The sequence below is a fragment of the Pholis gunnellus genome (genome assembly GCF_910591455.1).
Source record: "Pholis gunnellus genome assembly, chromosome: 16".
Lineage (NCBI taxonomy): Eukaryota > Metazoa > Chordata > Actinopteri > Perciformes > Pholidae > Pholis > Pholis gunnellus.
In genome coordinates, this window is record NC_136543.1 from 1,280,217 (window position 1) to 1,299,733 (window position 19,517).

Sequence of the window (19,517 nt, forward strand, 5' to 3'; positions counted from 1 at the left end):
TTGCGATAACGCGTTAACAGTTTTTAAATTATTATTAAGTGGACATTTTAAACAAGAACAGCTGTTTGTGTGGTGTCTCTCCCTTCTCTTCCTGTTTCCTTCACCTACATTCCCCTGGGTCCTAAGTCCCTCCAAGTACAGCTTCTTATCACCCTCTATGTACCAACGTACATTTATAACAAATACCACACATATTACGGTATGTGTTGCATATGTGTCTGACCAGAGTACCAAAAAAGTTTTTAAAGTGTTTTTGTTTGGAATATGTATAATAAGCATATCATTTAGTTATCACTAGTGAGAATTTAACAAACATAAAAAGAAGAAGAAAAAAACATGACGTAGATAGGTTTGCAGTTTTCAAGGTGTATATTTCAAATTGCATCTCCTACACACATGAAGATAAAGTCGTGAACACCGGCTGAATATCTATTATCAGAATTATAACTGTATTATAACTGCTACTGTGTAAAGAGAATACTGCTGTTAAAAAGAACCTGATCTGTTTAAAGTGTTTGCAAACCAAATGTTATTGCACTTTTGTTCATATAGCAGTACTTTTAAAATAAAAGTGCGCAATACACTACTTTTGAATTTATTATTGAATTTTGTGCACAACAATGCGATTAATCGCAAAAAAATCATGCAATTAATTGCGATAACAAATTTGAATCGTTGCCCAGCACCAATATAAATGTAACAAGATCCAAATGTTTTCCATTCATATACATCCATTTGTATTACATATATTTAAAACAAGACACATTTGTGTGTATATTAGAAATATATTTGTGAATGTTATTTTTTTTATATGTGGAATTTCTTTACATTTATATATAATATATATTTTGTGTACATTGAAAACAGTTTTTGTGGCGAAAGTCAATTATATAGAAATCACAAAATACATTTTGTGATTCCTTCATTCATATTGAGACTGACTCATCCCGAAGGTATAAGTTCTTGCTCTAAATTGCACTTACAGTAGTTCCCTCTGTAATAGTAGAGCTTCTCATTGTCTAAGTGGATGATATCTGTACACACTTCATCAAGGAAACTCTGGTCGTGGGAAACTATGAGGAGAGTCTTCTTCCAGCCTTGAAGGTAGCTGTGGAAAAGAGTATATAAACAAACAACTTGAGTTAAAAGTCACCTAATGTAAGAGTGAGAGTTAATGCTTGATCAGGTCTATCTGACATATTATTTACCGAAAGCTAATTGATGCTGAGTGGAATATTTTTTTATAATAAAAAAACAACACCGTTAACTGTCAGCACTTTCGTTGTAGTTAGCGCTGTTAGCAGTGTTAGCTATGAGCCGTCGGCTCAAACGTCGTCATGTTAAGTACCGTTGAGAGGTTATAGCATATGCTCCTAATCTTGTATTAGGCCTCTTTAAGGAAACTTTGTTAAATTTGAGAGTGGCCCTCTGCCACCCCAAAGCAGCCAACCAAGGGGAAACACTGAGCCTTTCTTTCCACTGAAACCAAGCTGCATCCCACATTCTTTGCTGCTTGTATTATTTCAACTGGCAGACACAATAATATAAGCAAACAATATGTCCTGAGTGACAGGTCTGTCTCACTCTGCCTCAAACAGGTAGGACATTGAGTCAAAGTTCATTCAGAACGTGCTTTGAGTGGTCAGAAGACTAAAAAGGCGCTTTACAAAGACAAGTCCATTTACCAATCAGATGTCATTCTGCTTAACCAAGTTAACTTCCCTCATCAACATAATTTCTTCCCACTTAATACTAATTAAAATCTATAATAGAATAGAGAAAGGAGTGTCGGAAAGCTGAGCGCAGGTGGCGAAAAACAAATCTCCAGGTTCACTGTGACATCTATAAAGAGAGACTTCGCAATTATAACTTGGAACTTAGAAATGCAAGGCAGTCCTTTTCTGACATCATAACCAAAAACAATACACGCGCCTTATTTGCTACCGTCGACAGGCTAAAACCCTGCAGTGTCAGTAGTTGCTGAGCTCCAATCCACCTGGGCATCAATCAATTTGCCTCCTTTTTTACTGACATTCAGAAAATTAGACAAGCAGTCAGTGCCTCCACACTAACTACAGGATGTGTGTTGTTCCCATCTCTGAATAACATCCATTCAAATATCATGACACAATTTCATTCAATCAATCTTAGAAGCCTAGAAGATATTATACAACATCTGAAGTCATCCTCCTGCTGCTTGGATATTCTACCAACACACTTATTTCAAGCTGCATGACCACTGATCTTTTACAGATTGTAAACACATCCCTTCTCTCAGGTGTCTTCCCACAAGCCCTAAAAACTGCAGTTAATAAACAGCTGCTAAAGAAGGCTAGTTTAGACTCTGCAACAATGAAAAATGATAGGCCAATATCAAACCTCCCATTTTTAAGTAAAATAATTGAAAAGGCATTTTTTCAACAGCTGAACAACTTCTTGGCCGTAAATAACAGTTTTGATGTCTTCCAGTCAGGCTGTAGACAGCACCACAGCACTGAAACTGCTCTTGTTAAGGTTTTCAACGACATCCACACAGACAATGGCAGAATCTCAGTCTTAGTATTACTGGATCTCAGTGCTGCATTCAACACGGTCGACCATGACATACTACTAGAAAGACTCAAAATCTGGGTGGGACTCTCTGGCACAGCACTCAACTGGTTTGAATCCTACTTGAAGGACAGAGAATACTTTGTGTCTGTAGCTAATTACATGTGGTGTTCCCCAAGGTTCAACACTGGGGCCTCTTCTGTTCAACATCTCCATGCTTCCACTGGCTCAGATTATGGAAAACAACAAAGTGTGTTATCATAATTATGCAGACGACACACAAATCTACATAACTATATCAACATGGGACTATAATCCCATAGAAGGGCTGGGTAAATGCATTGAACAAATCAACAACTGGATGAGCCAGAATTGACTTCAATTAAACAAAGATAAAACAGAAGTCATTGTTTTTGGTACCAAGGACGAACGATTGAAAGTCAGCGCTCTGCTTCAATCACTGATGTTAAAAACCACAAACCAAGCCAGAAATCTAGCTGTAGTTATGGATTCAGACCTCAACCTGAACAGCCATATCAAGACAATTACTGAATCAGCCTCCTATCACCTGAAGAATATATCAAGGATTAGAGGATTTATGTCTCAACAGGATATGGAAAGACCCGTCCATGCATTCATCTTCAGTAGACTGAACTACTGTAACGGTGTGTTTACAGGTCTCTATAAAAAGTCAATCAGAACGCTGCAGCTCGAGTCCTCACTAAGACCAAGAAAGTGGATCACATCACTCCAGTTCTGAGGTCTTTGCACTGGCTTCCTGTCCAACAAAGAACTTACTTTAAAATGCTGCTGTTGGTTTATAAAGCACTGAATGGTTTAGGGCCAAAATACATCTGTGATCTGCTGCTACCTCATGAACCATCCCGACCCCTTAGGTGGTCTGGGACTGGTCTACTTTCTGTTCCCAGAGTCACAACTAAACATGGAGAAGCAGCGTTCAGTTGTTCTGCTCCACATATCTGGAACAAAGTCCAGAAAGCTGCAGGTCTGCTGAGACCCTCAGCTCCTTTAAATCAAGACTGAAGACTTTTCGGTTTGCTGCCTTTAATTGAACCACATTCAAGGATATTAATCAATTTCTGCATTTTAATACTGTATTTTATTTCTTATGCTGCTTTTTAGTGTTTTAATGACTGTTTTTAATGTTTCAATGAATGTTCTTGTTTTTAAATCTCCTTTTCTTTTGCTTTGATGCTTTTATGTGAAGCACTTTGAATTACCTTGTTGTTGAAATGTGCTATACAAATAAACTTGCCTTGCTACTATTAAATATTCCTTCATATCACCTAGGAAAAGACACTAGATTAAAAAGCTGCTTTGTACTTGTTGAGCCAGATGACGGCGTTCAGGTCCAGGTGGTTGGTGGGTTCGTCCAGCATCAGCAGAGTGGGTTCCATGAACAGAGCTCTGTGAACACAGATGGTTAGAGTGAATGAAAAAGAACTTCCAACAGGTCAACGTTGGACCAGTTCCATCTATGAAGTTTGTAATGGTGTACCTGGCCAGCGACACCCTCATTCTCCACCCTCCAGAGAACCTCTTAGTGGGTCTGTTCTGCATCTCAGTGGTAAATGACAGACCAGCCAGGATTCTTCTGGCCTTGGGCTCAGCTGCTGCAGCTCCTATAGCCCTGAGCTCTTCATAGACCTGTGAGGGAGGAGAAACACGGAGGCAGGTCACATGCTGTAAATAAACCAACAGTTTATCCAGATTGTTTTCCCTACTTTGTTTGGAAGTGAAACTGAAGGTGAGTGCACCTGAAATGTCACTAATAATCCCTCACTGCACAGGGAAGCTGCACAATTACTGCTAGTACAGTTTGTTTACAACAAATCATTGTACTGTTTGCTTTGTCCTGTTGTGGCAATGTATTCCCAGATCTTAGCAATTCATGATTTCATTACTGATAGGAATGAGAAATAACCCTAATCCAGAAATCCAAAAAGTGTTCCTTGTAGTCCACTGGAAGTATTCTTAAAAGCTGAACGTCGTTTGGCAACTTGGGGGCAGTAAAGATAACTGTGAACACAACACTGACATTCTATCACCTTGTAAAGTTGATAATGTGAACAGTTGCCAGTAGACAAAGAGCAGCACCATCATTCATTTGGATTAATGTAAGGCACATATTCTCTCTCTTTACGCTCTGGTTTGGGTCTCCACCCTCTCCTAATAGAAAGCTGTGCCTCTTTTGCTGCTAAATTCTCCCTTGTATTCTAAAGCTGGACCCACTGGTTGTAATGCTTAGCATGGGATAAATGCCTATTAAAAAATGTAGCAAATACATAAATATTCTAAAGGCAAATACAGCCTGGTAAACTGGCACTCACCTTCTCCAGCCTCTCAGCCACACTGTCCTCTCCCTTCTCCAGACGAGCCTGGAGCTGTCTCTCCTCCTCCAGAAGCTTCAGACGGCGAGTGTCTGCCTTCAGCACTGCCTGCACCGCCGGCGTGTCATCAGCTACCACCTCTAACACAAAAACAGGTATGACAGAGTCAGTGGGCGACGCCAACATGGACAGACAAGGGATTTCTGACAGGTCACTTACCCTGTTCACACAGCAGCACATCAATGTTGGGGGGAATGCTGAGAGCTCTGTTGGCTATGTGTTTCAGTAATGTGGTCTTTCCTTTGCTGAAAGATGAGACGACGGCAAGTGAATACTGAATCAGTATACAACAGGAAATACATTGGCAACTATTACAAGCCATAGTAACTTGGCTACTGGTCACACCTCCAGGAAACCTGCAGTTAGCAAAAGATCACCCAACTCAAAGTTCAGATCAAGTCTCGGATCGGATCACTTTTGGAGATGCCCCAATCAAGTTCTTTGAAATCGCCAATATTGATTGCAGATGAGCCAAATCATCAGATACATATGTTTTTTGTTGGTTTTCTTTTGCTATAGTAGCTAGTATTCACTGATGGCAGGGGCTACCATGCAAGGTACCACTTGCCCATCACGACTATCCATCATTCACGCAACATTCATACACCGCAGGCACAGCTACGGGAGCAATTTTGGGGTTACGTGTCTTACCCAAGGACACATCGACATGGACTTACTAGTTAAATAAAGGTAATATATATTAATATATATATATGAAATATAGTGGTTACTTGCATAAAAACACATTTCAATTGATTAGGAAATAAAAGATTGGAATTTTTATTTAAAAAAGTGTTAAGAAGTTAGTCCTAAATCCCTCTCTAGTATCTATTTTATATTACGGTGCAAACGTCTTCTTCATGTCAAAGGTGGCGCATCGAGATGCTGTATAGACTTCGCTACATTTATAACAAAAATACACTCAACAACGGAAAAGCCTGCCCACAAAATCTTACGACCACTCAGGCACACTGGCCGAACCAAACACAATCTAAAGCGGTGTGACCATATAAGGAAGAGAGGGATAAGATCACCGATAAAGATAAAACCTTTACAGAAACAAGGCTTCATCAACAACTGGATTATTATTGCATCACGGATTATTGACTGTATACCACACCAACAGAATGCAAGACTCCGGTAAGAAGAGGGGAGGCGGACTGTGTGTTCACATCGAAGATGCTTGGTGCTCAAACATAGTCAAAGTCGATGGACAATGTTTCCTTGATGTTTCATTTTTAATGCTAAGATGTTGGCCATAATATCTGCCCAGAGAATTCAGCAGTGTTTGTTGCTGCTGTTTACATTCTTCCAGATGCAAATTAAAAAAAATGCACTACAGGAATATACATCAACAGTGGCATCATATATCAAATGTGTTGATGTGGTGATTACAAAGACAAAATAAAATCAATCCCCAACCAGAGAGAATGGATGAATGGAGAGGTGAGGACTCTATCCAGAAACAAAAAGCTGCCTTTCAATGGTGACAAGGAAGCATACAGCATCACCAACAAGGCTGAAAGCTGGCATCAAGGAGGCAAAGAGGAGTCAAGAGAGACTGGTGAGAGACCTCAAACCCAACAACACTAAAGATATGTGGCAGGTGATCCAGAATGTCACAGGCTACAAAAACAGGAGCATCCCCATCATGTGTGAGGCCACGCTGCCCGATTTATACTCGCTTTGATCTCCTCAACAAAGAGTCAGCTGTCAAGTCTGCCCCGCCTCCAGAGGACCGCTCACTGTCAGTGTCCTCAGAGGACCGGCCACTGTCAGTGTCCTCAGAAGATGTGAGGAAAATCCTGATTAGAGTGAATATGAATAAAGCTGCTGGGCCTGATGTCATCACATATATTTTCATCATATCTCTGTCACAGGAGAGAGTTCACACTTTCGTCATTGTTCCTGTACCTAAAACATCTGCAGTGTCCAGTCTAAATGCACCTCCGCATCAAAACCAACATCCCAGCCAGCTTGGACCCTCACCAGTTTCCATACAAATCCAACAGATCCACAGCGGATGCTGTCTCCACTGCTCTCCACTCAGCCATCACTCATCTTGAAAATAACAACACCTACATCAGAATGTTGTTGTTTGAGTTCAGCTCAGCCTTCAACACAATCTCCCCCATGAAACTGATTTTTAAACCTCACTCTGTTACTGGTTAGTAGACTTCCTCACAAACAGACCCCAGCACCTCCTCCACTCTAGTGTTGAACACCAGAACCCCCCATGGCTGTGTGCTCAGCCCCATCCTGTTCACGCTGTACACCCACGACTGCTACCTCAAACATGAAGAGGACTCTGTTGTGAAGTTTGCAGATGACACTAAAGTCATCGGCCGGATTACAAACAATGATGAGACTTATAGAGAGGAGTGGTGCTCAGAAAACAACCTACTGCTCAACGTCAGTAAAACCAAGGAGACGATTGTTGATTTTAGAAGAAAGGCGGCGAGGACGCACACCCCTGTCTACATCAATGGAGCTGAGGTGGAGCAAGCTAACAGCTTTAAGTTCCTGGGAATCATATCATCACAAACAACCTGACATGGTCCTCAAACATCTTCATCCTGGTGAAGAAAGCTGATAAACGACTTAAGGAGACACTTTGTGCCAAATTCTTGTTAACTTTTGCAGAGAGAGGGAGAGAGTGAGTGCTCATGTGGATAAGCGAGAGACGGAGTGTGAGTTTAGTGAAGTGTGTACTATGAAGTCCTACTAACATCGACAGTGTGACGGCTGTCTCTTATGAACAGGTCCAGTGCAGGTTGGATGCCCATCAGTAGGTTTGCGTTGTTTACATCTGGTGTATGAAATGTCCTGTATTTTGATACACTGATAATCTGGTCATGGGTCACATCTCTCCCCTACATCCAGGCACCGTCTCACTCCCTCTTCTTCTCCATTCTCATACTCACAGACCCGAAGCTACATCCAGTACTACCATTCTTCTTTTGTGATTTATTTTTTATCAGTGGAAACACTGGTTTAACTTTGCTTATTCTTCTTCAGCTGGTTGTCTTTGTTTTGCCTGCATGTCTGTGTGTGTCTTCCTAAACACTGTTCTTGGAACTGTGTGTAAATACATTGAGCCCTAGAAACCAGTGCAGGGCTACAGCTGTCAGCTATTTTACTACTCTACTTCTACCGATTATGTCCAACAATTCTTATTGCTTAAATAGCATACGAATATATTATCTATCAAAAACTAAACCCATTTAGTTCATTTACGTGCCATATTACTTTCTAGGCTTCAAAGCTTCTCTGTAACTTTTTTCACCTCGTCCCGAAAAATAATTTCAGCTGTCCCGAAGTCAGTCAAACTATCGACGATTATAAATGTTTTCTGTTTACCTTGTTATTGTCATCTATAGTGGTTATTTGCATACAAAAACACAATTCAAATGATTAGGACATAAATGATCAAAAACTATTCTTGTCATTAGTAGTTTTAATGATGTATTATAAGCTTCTTAGAGCTAGTGTTAGGAAGTTAAACTGGTCATAATTCATCTCTAATATCTATTTAATATTGCTGTGAAAACATGTCCTTCAAACAACTGGATTTATTCACATTTCTCACTAAAACTACATTTTACAAGATTACATTTGAACACATCATAATAATGTTATAATTTACCTTCACCCGACTTTACTAAATAGAGATTAAACGCATCATAATGTAACTTAATGCTTAGCTTGTTTTTTTTAGCCAGCAGGAGAGCTAACAGCTAACGGCTACATTAACTCGCTCTCCTGCTGATTTCAACTCGAATCGATTTAATCTGCGCACCGATGATTAGCAGCATTGTTTTTAGTAATCAAGTTCCTTTAGTTTCAGCCCTATTACATATTTAACCCAACACCTGATCCTCTAAGTAACATCATTAGCGGTAGACGTCTTTGTGTCTGTATCCACAGCCAGTAAAAGATACTTACCCATTTGGTCCAACCAAACCATATCTTCTTCCTGCCACAATGAGAAGGTCAGCGTTGACGAAAAGCTCCTTGCCATGAGCAGAGATGCTGAACCTCTCCAGCTAAAGGGCACAAAACAAATCTTCACCAACACATAGTTCTGCTGTACATGCAGCATTTTCCAATCTAGTTTTCATTGTTAAAAGCATCTAAAGAGCTTCAACACAATATTCTTATGAATAATTAGATAAATTCTTTCATCATGAGTCACATGTCAAGAGATCTGAATTTCACGCGTCAGTAAGTTTCCCACCTTGATATCAGAGGCGTTCTCTAGCATGGCCTGTCTGGAGGACATCTCTGCCTGGGAAATGGAGAAATCTCCCTCCAAGGCATTCTGAGCACGGATACTGGCCACCTGACGCTCATACTCCATCTGTAACCAAACAGAGCAACACACAGAAATGAGAACCTAAGAACACAACAGTAAATAAGCCTACAGCTCACATCATCAGGGTTACTTGGACCTGCCAATGTGGGATGCCTCGAAAATGGGCCTTACATTTGTTTCCATTTTATATTGTACATTTTAAATATTATAATATACATTAAAGCTGACATTTAGATGACCTTTATTTTTTATAGGGCTGATTAATCTGCTTTTTTAAAATTCAGTTACCATATTAATCCAGATATAACCCTGCTAAGTATGTTGTTATGCCACAGCTAAGATTGGTAACATGTGTTACCAGTGAAACATACCAGTGACACCGGTGAAATCGATGACACCGGTGATAGAAGTGATACCGGTGTTATTGGTGATACCAATGTTTCCGCAGTAACCGGCGATACAGTTTTATACACGCTGGCATATCGGATCACATTACTTGCCATCATCCACAACGGTGGATGAGCAACTGTTCCCAACAATAGCATGATGCAATATATGACAAACAAGCAGACACGTTTGGGATCAAGTTTTGGCTGGCTGCTGATGTTGACAGTAGGAACATGGAGGATGGCTTCCCATGCCTGGAAAAAGATGACAGCAGCAGAGTGAATGTGGTGCTGAGGCTGGTGGAGCCCTTCCTAACTACCCAAACCAGAGCTCTCACCTTCTGTGCCAAGGAGAACAGAGCTGTTCAGTACGACGGTGCTGAAACATGACACAATGCTGCTGTCCGTATATCAATGTAAGCCTAAGACAAACACCCTCAGCACACAACAGCAGCATGTGGTCATCTCCATGGACATGAAGAGGTAGCCAGAGACCAGGGCCTGTTACAACCACACAGACAGAGGGGCTGCAAGCTCCACCACATGGCTCCTCTGTGCTCAGTGAAAGGTTATTCAGTGTGGCACAAAGGCAGTTAATGCCTGTGCCAAAGCCAAAAAGATAATGGTTTCTCTCTCTTTATCCTTTAGACCAGGGGTCTTCAACGTTTTTCAGCCCAAGGACCCCCAAACTGACAGCGCGATGGAGCAGGGACCCCCGAATATATATATATTGTATAAAATTGTGTTTTATATTAAACGGGGCCTAGTGCCATGTATAAACATACCTCTTTACTGTGCATTCAATACTAAGCTATTCAAATAATACACAGGTTGATATGTTCATGTTGTTATTTTAAACATGTGAAGGTACAGTGAGTAGGGGGGCCGTGCCACTGACATTTAGAAACACACCTTCAGCTGATACCAATACCAACATTGTCTGTCAATTGCATGATAATCATGCATACAAGCTATTCAAATTGACGTTTTCATTTTAAACGAAAATGAAAATGAGTGATGGCCTATTAGTGCCACTGCCATGCATAAACATACCTGTTATCTTGCATACAATACTGAACTATTACAATAATGAACAGATTCATGTTTAGAATTTTTTTTTTTAAATTGTCTAATCAACCAAAACTTTCGCGGACCCCCAGCAGACCCCCTGTTGAAGACCTCTGCTTTAGACTGATTTTTCTCTAGTTTTGCATTTTGCAAGTGTCTTCGTCACCACTGGTAGCATGAGTTGGTACCTGCAGTCCATTCAGGCTGCAGTCCAGCTCCTCCAGGATGGCCCATTCATATGAGCCATCGCAAGAAGATTTTCTGTGTCTCCCAGCACCGTCTGAAGAGCCTGGAGGAGATACTAGGAGTTTGGCCATTACACAAGGAGAGCTGGCAACAGCGAAGAAGGGCAACAACCCAGCAGCAGGAGCGGTATCTACTCCTTTGTGTGAGGAGGAGCACTACCAGAGCCCTACAACATGACCTCCAGCGGGCTACTCGTGTGCATATATTTGACCAGACTGTCAGGAACAGACTCCATGTGGGTGGAATGAGGGCCTGGTGTCCTCTAGTGGGACCTGTGCTCACAGCTCAGCACAGTGCAGCTCCATTGGCATTTGCCAGAGAACATCAAAATTGGCAGGTCCTCCATTGGTGCCTCGTAGTCTTCCCAGATGAGAGCAGGTTCACAATAAGGCTCATATGACAGACGTGAGAGAGTCTGGAGACGACGTGACGAACATTATGCTGCCTGCAACATCATCCAGCATGAGCGGTTTGGCGGCGAGTCAGTGATGGTCTGGGGAGGCATATCCTTGGAGGGTCGCACAAACCTCCATGTGCTAGCCAACGGTGCCCTAACTGCTGTTAGCTACTGAGATGAAAAACCTCAGACCCATTGTCAGACCTTAGGCTGGTGCAGTGGGCCCTGTGTTCCTCCTGGTGCCCGGCCTCATGTGGTCAGTGTGTAGACAGTTCCTGGATGACGAAGGTATTGATGCCATTGACTGGCCTTCACGTTCCCCAGAACCTCTGGGACGTCATATATCGGTGCATCCTCCACCGCCAAGTAGCCCCACAGACTGTATAAGAGCTCACTGATCACCTGATCCAGGTCTGGTAGGAGATCCCCCAGGACACCACCTGCCGTCTCATCGGGAGCATGCCCAGACATTGTTGGGATTGCACACAGGCAATTGGGGGCCAAACACACTAATGAGCCACATTATGAGATGAAAGTTGGATCAGCTATGATTTCGACATTTCACTTAGATTTTTTGTGTGATTTTTAATGGGTTAAGGATTTTGGATAATTCCTACGTAATTTTGTTCTCGACGAATAGAAACGAAGATGATGTCAATATATCAATAGATTTTCAACATGAATAGTTAGTTAATTGAGATCGAATGTGTGATTGAAGCGTTCCTTTAAGTTCTATAGTTCACTATGATTTTATTAAATATCATTTTGTAAGTGGCTTGAAGGGACTATAACATTTGGTTGCTCTCGAATAGAGGGTAAATTTGACTGTTGTCTGTTTTAGGAATACAGCGACCTGGCTGCGTCTAGGAACATCTACATTACACAACTCTTCCTCAGAGCAGCAGTTCATGACTTTAACATTTCAAATAAATAAGAGGAGGTTTATATAATTAAAGCATAATAACAGCATATATAATGATTACCTGTTTCTTTTTCTTCTTCTTTTCCTTTTTACTCATGTTAGCAAACGGGTCGTCTTCCTGCTGCTTGGCCTGCTCTGCGATGACATCCTCAGCACTCTGAGGGACACAGACAGAAAAGAGAAGGGCTGCCACACCGATCCACAGCAGGACAGGAGAAGAGACAGCTTTGTGGAGGACAAACTTACCATCATCATGTCACCTGCGTCACTGTCGTCGTCATCCTCCTCCTCCTCCTCCTCATCATCTTCATCCTTACTGTGTGATCGTTCAGCAGGTTTCCCTCTCTGCATGGACAGAGTTAAATCACATCATGGTTACCTGGAGGAGGCTAAACAACACAAGGAAGCCTTGTGTTGGCCTCTTGTCCTAATCATTTTCTGGTGACTAAAAACTATATATAATGGCATAATGGTGTCTAGAGCAAGATCGACACATCTTAAAGGAACAGCGTGTCAGAGTTAGTGGCATCTACTGGTGAGTTACAGATTGCAAACAACTATATACTCTGCTCAAGCCTCACTTTCCCAGAGTATATACACACATATATATACACACATTACATTTACATTACACTCATTTAGCAGACGCTTTTATCCAAAGCCACTTACAATTCAGATCCTATCACATTTCTACACCGTAGGCCAGTGGCGGGCCGTTGGGGCCAGCAAAGCCTTCTCTGGTGGCCTAAACAGAATCACAAAGTTATAGCTATTTTATAATTTTTCTGAAATACACTACATGTATCATAATTTATAAAAATATTTTTCCCATTATCTTATTTTCTCATTGCACAGCTACTGTATTCCTCAGTTGCTCTGCTTCCAGTGCAGCTTGTTTTAAGTAGAGCTTTTATCCAATCAGATTTCACCTCTGTGTCTCTAGGTAAGAAGAGAGGCCCCAGGCCTGCAGACTCACAAGTGAATCCATGTGCAGTTTAAGTGAATGGGGACGATATTGTTGATCGTCATAGTCTTCAACCAATCAGATCTTTAGTTTGACATGTTGGGCGTATTCTTTGACGTGTCAGAGGTGCTAGCTGGCCTACAAGTACGTCAGCATTATGTGCAGCTCAGTTTTCAGGAGCAGCTCTGCAGTGAGGTGCAGGGTGCGCTGTGAGTGGGCGAGCACGTGACTATTGGAAAACGAAACTTAACGAGCCAGCAGAGCTTAGTTGGAGTAGTAAGAGTTCAAATTGAAAGATATGGAAGAAATTATAACATTTGTAGGGTTTTGCTTGGTGTAGATTATTTATTTTTTTACCTAGCTTTGTTTTTTTAACACTCAATGGCTGAATAAGGAGGAGAAACGGACTTAGTGGCATAGTTACTAACAACGCCTTTCTCAAGTAGGACATTTCAGGAAAAGCTGGACATCGTAAGAAATGGTCAGTCAACCCCACAGCTGGCAGCCCTGACTCAGGCAGGAAAAGAATTTGTATGAACGGTATTTCTTGCTGACAGCGTCGGAGAAGCTTTGTTTGGAGCTATGCTACGCTAACCTGAGGACACCCTAGCATTTGAAAACTTTTGGAGAGACTCGAGTGGATCTACAACTCAACGAACACGTTCGCAGGGAAACAGCTCCGCAACCGCGGTCCGCCCTTCACCGGTTCACGGCCGAAGACGGACGACCGAACAGTGGCCGAAGAAGGACGACCGACCGGCGGCCGAAGACGACCGGCAAAATACAACTGGGGAGGCTCGACTGTCATCACTGGCATCCATGGCAATCGAAAGGGACCTCTTGCTGGAACTGACACACAGCCGCGTTATTGAACTCTTTGTAAACAAAGACAGGAGGATGGACTTTGTATTTAAATAGAACAGCATTTGGTAAGTGAAATTGCTTTTGTTTTCTTTACACCTGCAGTGTGTTAATTTTGCCTATCGTGTAGCTGTGGCGCCTTCATGAGGTTATTAGGTGGTAAGACAGCAGTGAAGGCCCAGGTATAAAATGAACGGCCCGCCACTGATACACACACACATATGAAAACATAGTACTCTAGCTGGATCACAATGAGATGTAACACACTACTCTTTTCTGTTGTGACTTGATTTTAAGTTGCAACCTGTATTGCAGCTTGCAGGTTGTCTGTGGGCGTGCCCGAAGTGCTGCTTGCAGCGTTCAAGAACCGCTTATTGCTCGTTGACTACGGGGAAGGAGAGTTCGGTTCTAAAGACACACACACTACAAAGATTCTTTGCTTGATAGTTAGATGTGGCATGGAAAATTCAAGTTGGAATGAAAAACGTTTTATTCAGTTATTAAAGACAAAATGCTTAACTTTGTAGTTTTAACACATTTTCCATTATTACATGGTAAACGCACACATAAGAAGGAAATACAGAGAACTATGTTCACTGTATAACAATTGATCTCTTGATTTGATTTATTTTCATGTCGGCATTTTAGATCTTTCATACTTGAGGGGCCTTTTGGGGACTCCAGCTCCAGGTAGCGGCTCTAAAAGGTAGCGTCACACACTTAAGCTGCATTTGTTTGTGGTCATTTTAAGCCAAAGAATGGACTGTACCTTTTTTGCTGGTGTATCTCCTTCATCCAAATTACTGTCCTCACCCTCATCACTCTGGCCCTGGCTGAGAGCAGCAAAGATGTTTCCGACCTGAAGGACACCAGAGATGCTTTACACTGCCAACATGTTCAGAGTCAGGACAGTGTGTTAATGCAGACTTAAGACAAACCTTATTCTTCTTGTTCCCTTTACTGCGGGCGATGACTGTTGGAAGGAAAGGCAAGAGCATTGAACTATGAATGTACAAGTGTGAGGATAAGAATAACAATTTCATTGCAAGCATCGTTCTTGAAACATACCTGGCTCATCTTCCTCGTCACTTGCTTGCACTGAAAGCTTTTTCAGCTTCAGCATGACATCCTCATCATCCTCATCTGCAGCGCCACTTTTTCCTTTCCGACGGTCTTTTTTCTTTTTCTGAGACTGAAAAGAGAGAAAATATCAATATGAAAATTCAGTGGAAACACCAAAGGACAGAAATAGAATAAAACACAAAAACTTTCCATTTATGGAGCCTCAAAGAGCTCATCACTATATAAAGGAATGATATAGTCATATGAATAAATAGTGCAAAATAGATAAATGAAGCAATAATTGAGTGAGTTTTAGTAATATTTAAATTTCATTACGTATTACAAGGAGATTAGTTTTAACCTCAAACTTTCCCAGCTGATTACTGAACCCACTAGGTCAAATCTGAAAAAGGACATTAGGTCCACACTAATTAACTTCATTTTCTCCAACAGATGTGACAAAGTTCTCGTTTGTGCTGCTTTTGATTTTGGAATTTGTGATCATTGGCCTATAGCTTGTATCAGAAGTACTTTGTTAAAGAAAATAATCTTACATAATCAAAAGAAATGTATGACATTTTAATGACCAAGCTTTTTTTACTGACTTTTTGCACTGCAACATTCACTTTATATCAAATATCACAGATGTTGAAACAAGACCTTTGTTTTAATTGTGAACAAACATGCACCATTCAAAAAGCTTAGAATAAAAGGAAGATCAACTGAATTATCTGCTTTATTGATGGAAAGAAACAGAGCCTGGTCTCTTGACAGACACTCTGCAGAATCATCCCACTGGTCTTCATTTAGACAACTGAGAAATAAATGCACATCCTCTGTGACAAATGCCAGATCTATTCATTACAAGGACTTAATCACTACGTCCTATTCAAATCCTACACAATTTTGGAAGGCAGTAAACTGACAAAAACAAAACAACTAATCTTATATCTACATGTCAACCTCAATGATTGTTCATATCTGAACAGAAACAGCCTAGCTTTTAACAAACACTTTGCTGATGCTGGTCATTTATTTGCTAACAAATCTACAGGACCCCCTGTAAACAATCCTGGACATGTGCACACTATAAGGCATGCCTCTGTTTCCTCTCCAGCCGTTGTCTTGGAAATATTGCAATCCATTGACCCCAGAAAATCAACAGGTGAGGATATGATGGATCCAATTTTTCTCATGTTATGAATTACTGAGAAAATAGCAATATATTTAATCATTCTTTATCAACAGGCATAGGTCCCAGTGCACGGAAAACTCATGCTCATGCCTCATGCCCATTATATAAAAGGTGTTGCTGCAGCACTGTCAGATGTGTACTCTTTTTCTCACACTCCCAGAGCTGCGAGGCGGGGTGGTGGTACTGGCCTGCTGATTCCCCTCTTGGGCCTCTTGGTGAGTTCTTGGAGGAGCTTGACACATTAGTCTCGCACTTCCATGACGATGGCTCCGCACTCATCTTGCTCTGCGACTTCAACATCCAGACTGATAGGCTAGAACCTCTTCTTTCCTTCCTCTCCTCCTTTGACCTTTACCACCCCTTCTCCTCCTACCCACAAGGCCGGCAACCAGCTGGATCTCATCTTCACTAGACACTGTTCTACTGCCAACCTGTCCGTCACTCCTCTCCAGCTGTCTGACCACTACTTCATGGCCTACTCCCTCTCCCTCTCCTCTCCCTCTTTACGTCCACCACCTATCCACATGGTCTCTACCCGTAGTCATCTTCGATCCCTCTCCCCGGCTGATCTTTCCTCTTCTGTTACCTCTGCTCTCCCTGACCCTGAATCCTTCTCTCTCCTATCCCGTGATACTGCTACTAATCTCCTCCTTAGCACCCTTTCCTCTTCATTGGACAACCTCTGTCCCTTCACCTCCAGGCCTGCGCGGCCAACTCCACCTGCCCCGTGGCTGTCGGACTCAGTGCGTACTGATAGACGGAGTCTAAGAGAGGCTGAGCGTAAATGGAGAAAAGGCAAATTTGCAGCATTTGACACTGTGAACCACCAGATCCTCCTCTCCACCCTCAAGGGGATGGGGGTCTCAGGCTCTGCACTCTCCCTGTTTGCATCCTACCTGACAGGTCGATCCTACCAGGTGACATGGAGGGGGGCCGTGTCGGAACCACGCTTGCTGACAACGGGGGTTCCACAAGGTTCAGTCCTGGGCCCCCTTCTCTTCTCGCTCTACACAACATCTCTGGGCTCTGTTATTCGCTCACATGACTTCTCTTACCATTATTATGCCGATGACACCCAGCTGGTCTTGTCATTTCCTCCCGGTGACACTCAAGTGGAGACACGCATAGCTGCGTGCTTGGCTGACATCTCGAAGTGGATGACGACACACCACCTCAAGCTCAACCTGGACAAAACCGAGCTACTGTTCCTCCCGGGAAAGGGTTGCCATCCTTTATTTTACAAAGACTATAAAGCTCTGGCTTTGATCAAAATGCTTGCAGTTGGTTTCAGAACCATTTGTCCAACAATGTGTGTGAAAACTGGGACTGCAGAGTCAGAGTTCTGGCCCATTACAAAAGGTGTACTGCAGGGATTAATCCTGGGTTCTGTCTTATTTACCATTAATACCATTGTCGAACCGTTAAATGGCTGTCAAGTCAAGCTATATGCACATGACACTGTTGTCTATTGTCTCTGTGCAATGAGCCATTGAGAATCTGCAACTCTCCTTTAATCCCTTTTAAATTGCACTTATTAGTCCGATACTGGTATCTAATACAAATAAAATATCAAACTCGTTCAAATGTTTGGCTTACACTTGATGCATCCAGAGTTATCACTAAACTTGGAAAATCTACCTTCGTCCTACAGTATGCTTTAAAACTCAATCCATTGGTCAGTTTAGATAGTTCATAACCAAACATTTCACCCCAATCTGCAGATGCTTTTAATTGTTTCGTTGATGACCTCTATCTTCACATCTATTTTGTGTATATTCCCGACATTATTGTAAATGAGAGCTTATTCTCAATTATCTATAAAGATTTCATAAAGATTGAATGAAATCAGTGGCGGCTGGTGGAAAATGTTCGAGGTAGGGCCATCCAATCAATTTCAGCAAACATCCCAGAATGATTTAATGCAAAAAAAATGAAGGTATCAAACACGCATTACTACTTTGCAGTTAAATATTTAACATTTATTCCAACACGAAAAAAAGCAGTAAATAACACTTCAAAAACACGTCAGGACATCTTATTTTAGTCACCCTCACAGGGAATTCAGTATAATATATATATATATATATATATATATATACATACACCGTTCAAAAGTTTGGGGTCACTTAGAAATGTCCTTATTTCTCAAAGAAAAGCACTGTTTCTTTCAATGAAGATAACATTAAATTAATCAGAAATACACTCTATACATTGTTAATGTGGTTAATGACTATTCTAGGTGGAAACGTCTGGTTTTTAATGAAATATCTACATCGGTGTATAGAGGCCCATTTCCAGCAACTATCACTCCAGTGTTCTAATCGCCTTAGAAGACTAACTGATGATTAGAAAACCCTTGAAAACAGTTATGCTGGTGAGAGAAGCTATAAAACTGGCCTTCCTTTGAGCTAGTTGAGTATCTGGAGCATCACATTTGTGGGTTCGATTATACTCTCAACATGGACAGAAAAAGAGAACTTTCATGTGAAACTCGCCAGTCTATTCTTGTTCTTAGAAATGAAGCTATTCCATGCGAGAAATTGCGAAGAAACTGAAAATTGACACGAAATTGTCTGGGTGACCCCAAACTTTTGAACGGTAGTGTATATCATATGTAAATAACCCGATTCGTGTTTGGCAAGCAATCTGTTGCCTCTCGTTGCATGTTTTTGCCTGTTTTCTGAATTTGTTACGTCTTTCCTGTTTTAAGATGAAATGCTTTTATTTTGAAGAGTTCTCAGAGTAGTAACGGAAGTAGAACTGTGCGAGCGAAGAGAGAGAGAGTAAAGTACGGAGAATATGACGGTTGAGAATGTATATTAACGGTACGGTATTAGTAACCCCCCGAAGAGGCACAAGCTCTTACGTTGTTTGTGGGATTTATAAAGAAATTACACAATCATCAGTCAAGTGTCGAACCATCTTTCGGAGGGATATGCTACATCATATAATAATATTCAGTATAATATAAAACACACGCATACATATATAAATATATATATATAGATATAAGCTATGATGAGTTTTCACTGTTAATTTACCATCTCTATTAAATGTTGATGCCTCCATGACCAAGTTAAGCAGATGAGACTGAGGACAACTATGTAGAAGAACAGATGCCTAATATGTAGCATGACAGA

The 19,517-nt window shown here is 41.4% G+C and overlaps 1 protein-coding gene across 2 annotated transcripts in view; it reads right to left on the reverse strand.

Annotated features, from left to right (window-relative positions):
• Positions 1–19,517, reverse strand: part of abcf1 (ATP-binding cassette, sub-family F (GCN20), member 1) — a 32,239-nt gene that overhangs the window by 9,957 nt on the left and 2,765 nt on the right. For both annotated transcript variants that reach the window (XM_079175856.1, XM_079175855.1), the window contains exons 4-15: positions 15,189–15,312; positions 15,059–15,093; positions 14,890–14,979; positions 12,542–12,640; positions 12,357–12,452; positions 9,199–9,321; positions 8,907–9,007; positions 5,121–5,206; positions 4,902–5,041; positions 4,070–4,218; positions 3,895–3,978; positions 984–1,108 (exon numbers count right to left, since the gene is read on the reverse strand). In XM_079175856.1, the coding sequence (XP_079031982.1) occupies positions 984–1,108; positions 3,895–3,978; positions 4,070–4,218; positions 4,902–5,041; positions 5,121–5,206; positions 8,907–9,007; positions 9,199–9,321; positions 12,357–12,452; positions 12,542–12,640; positions 14,890–14,979; positions 15,059–15,093; positions 15,189–15,312 (1,252 nt within the window). The remainder of the gene's footprint in view (positions 1–983; positions 1,109–3,894; positions 3,979–4,069; positions 4,219–4,901; positions 5,042–5,120; positions 5,207–8,906; positions 9,008–9,198; positions 9,322–12,356; positions 12,453–12,541; positions 12,641–14,889; positions 14,980–15,058; positions 15,094–15,188; positions 15,313–19,517) is intronic.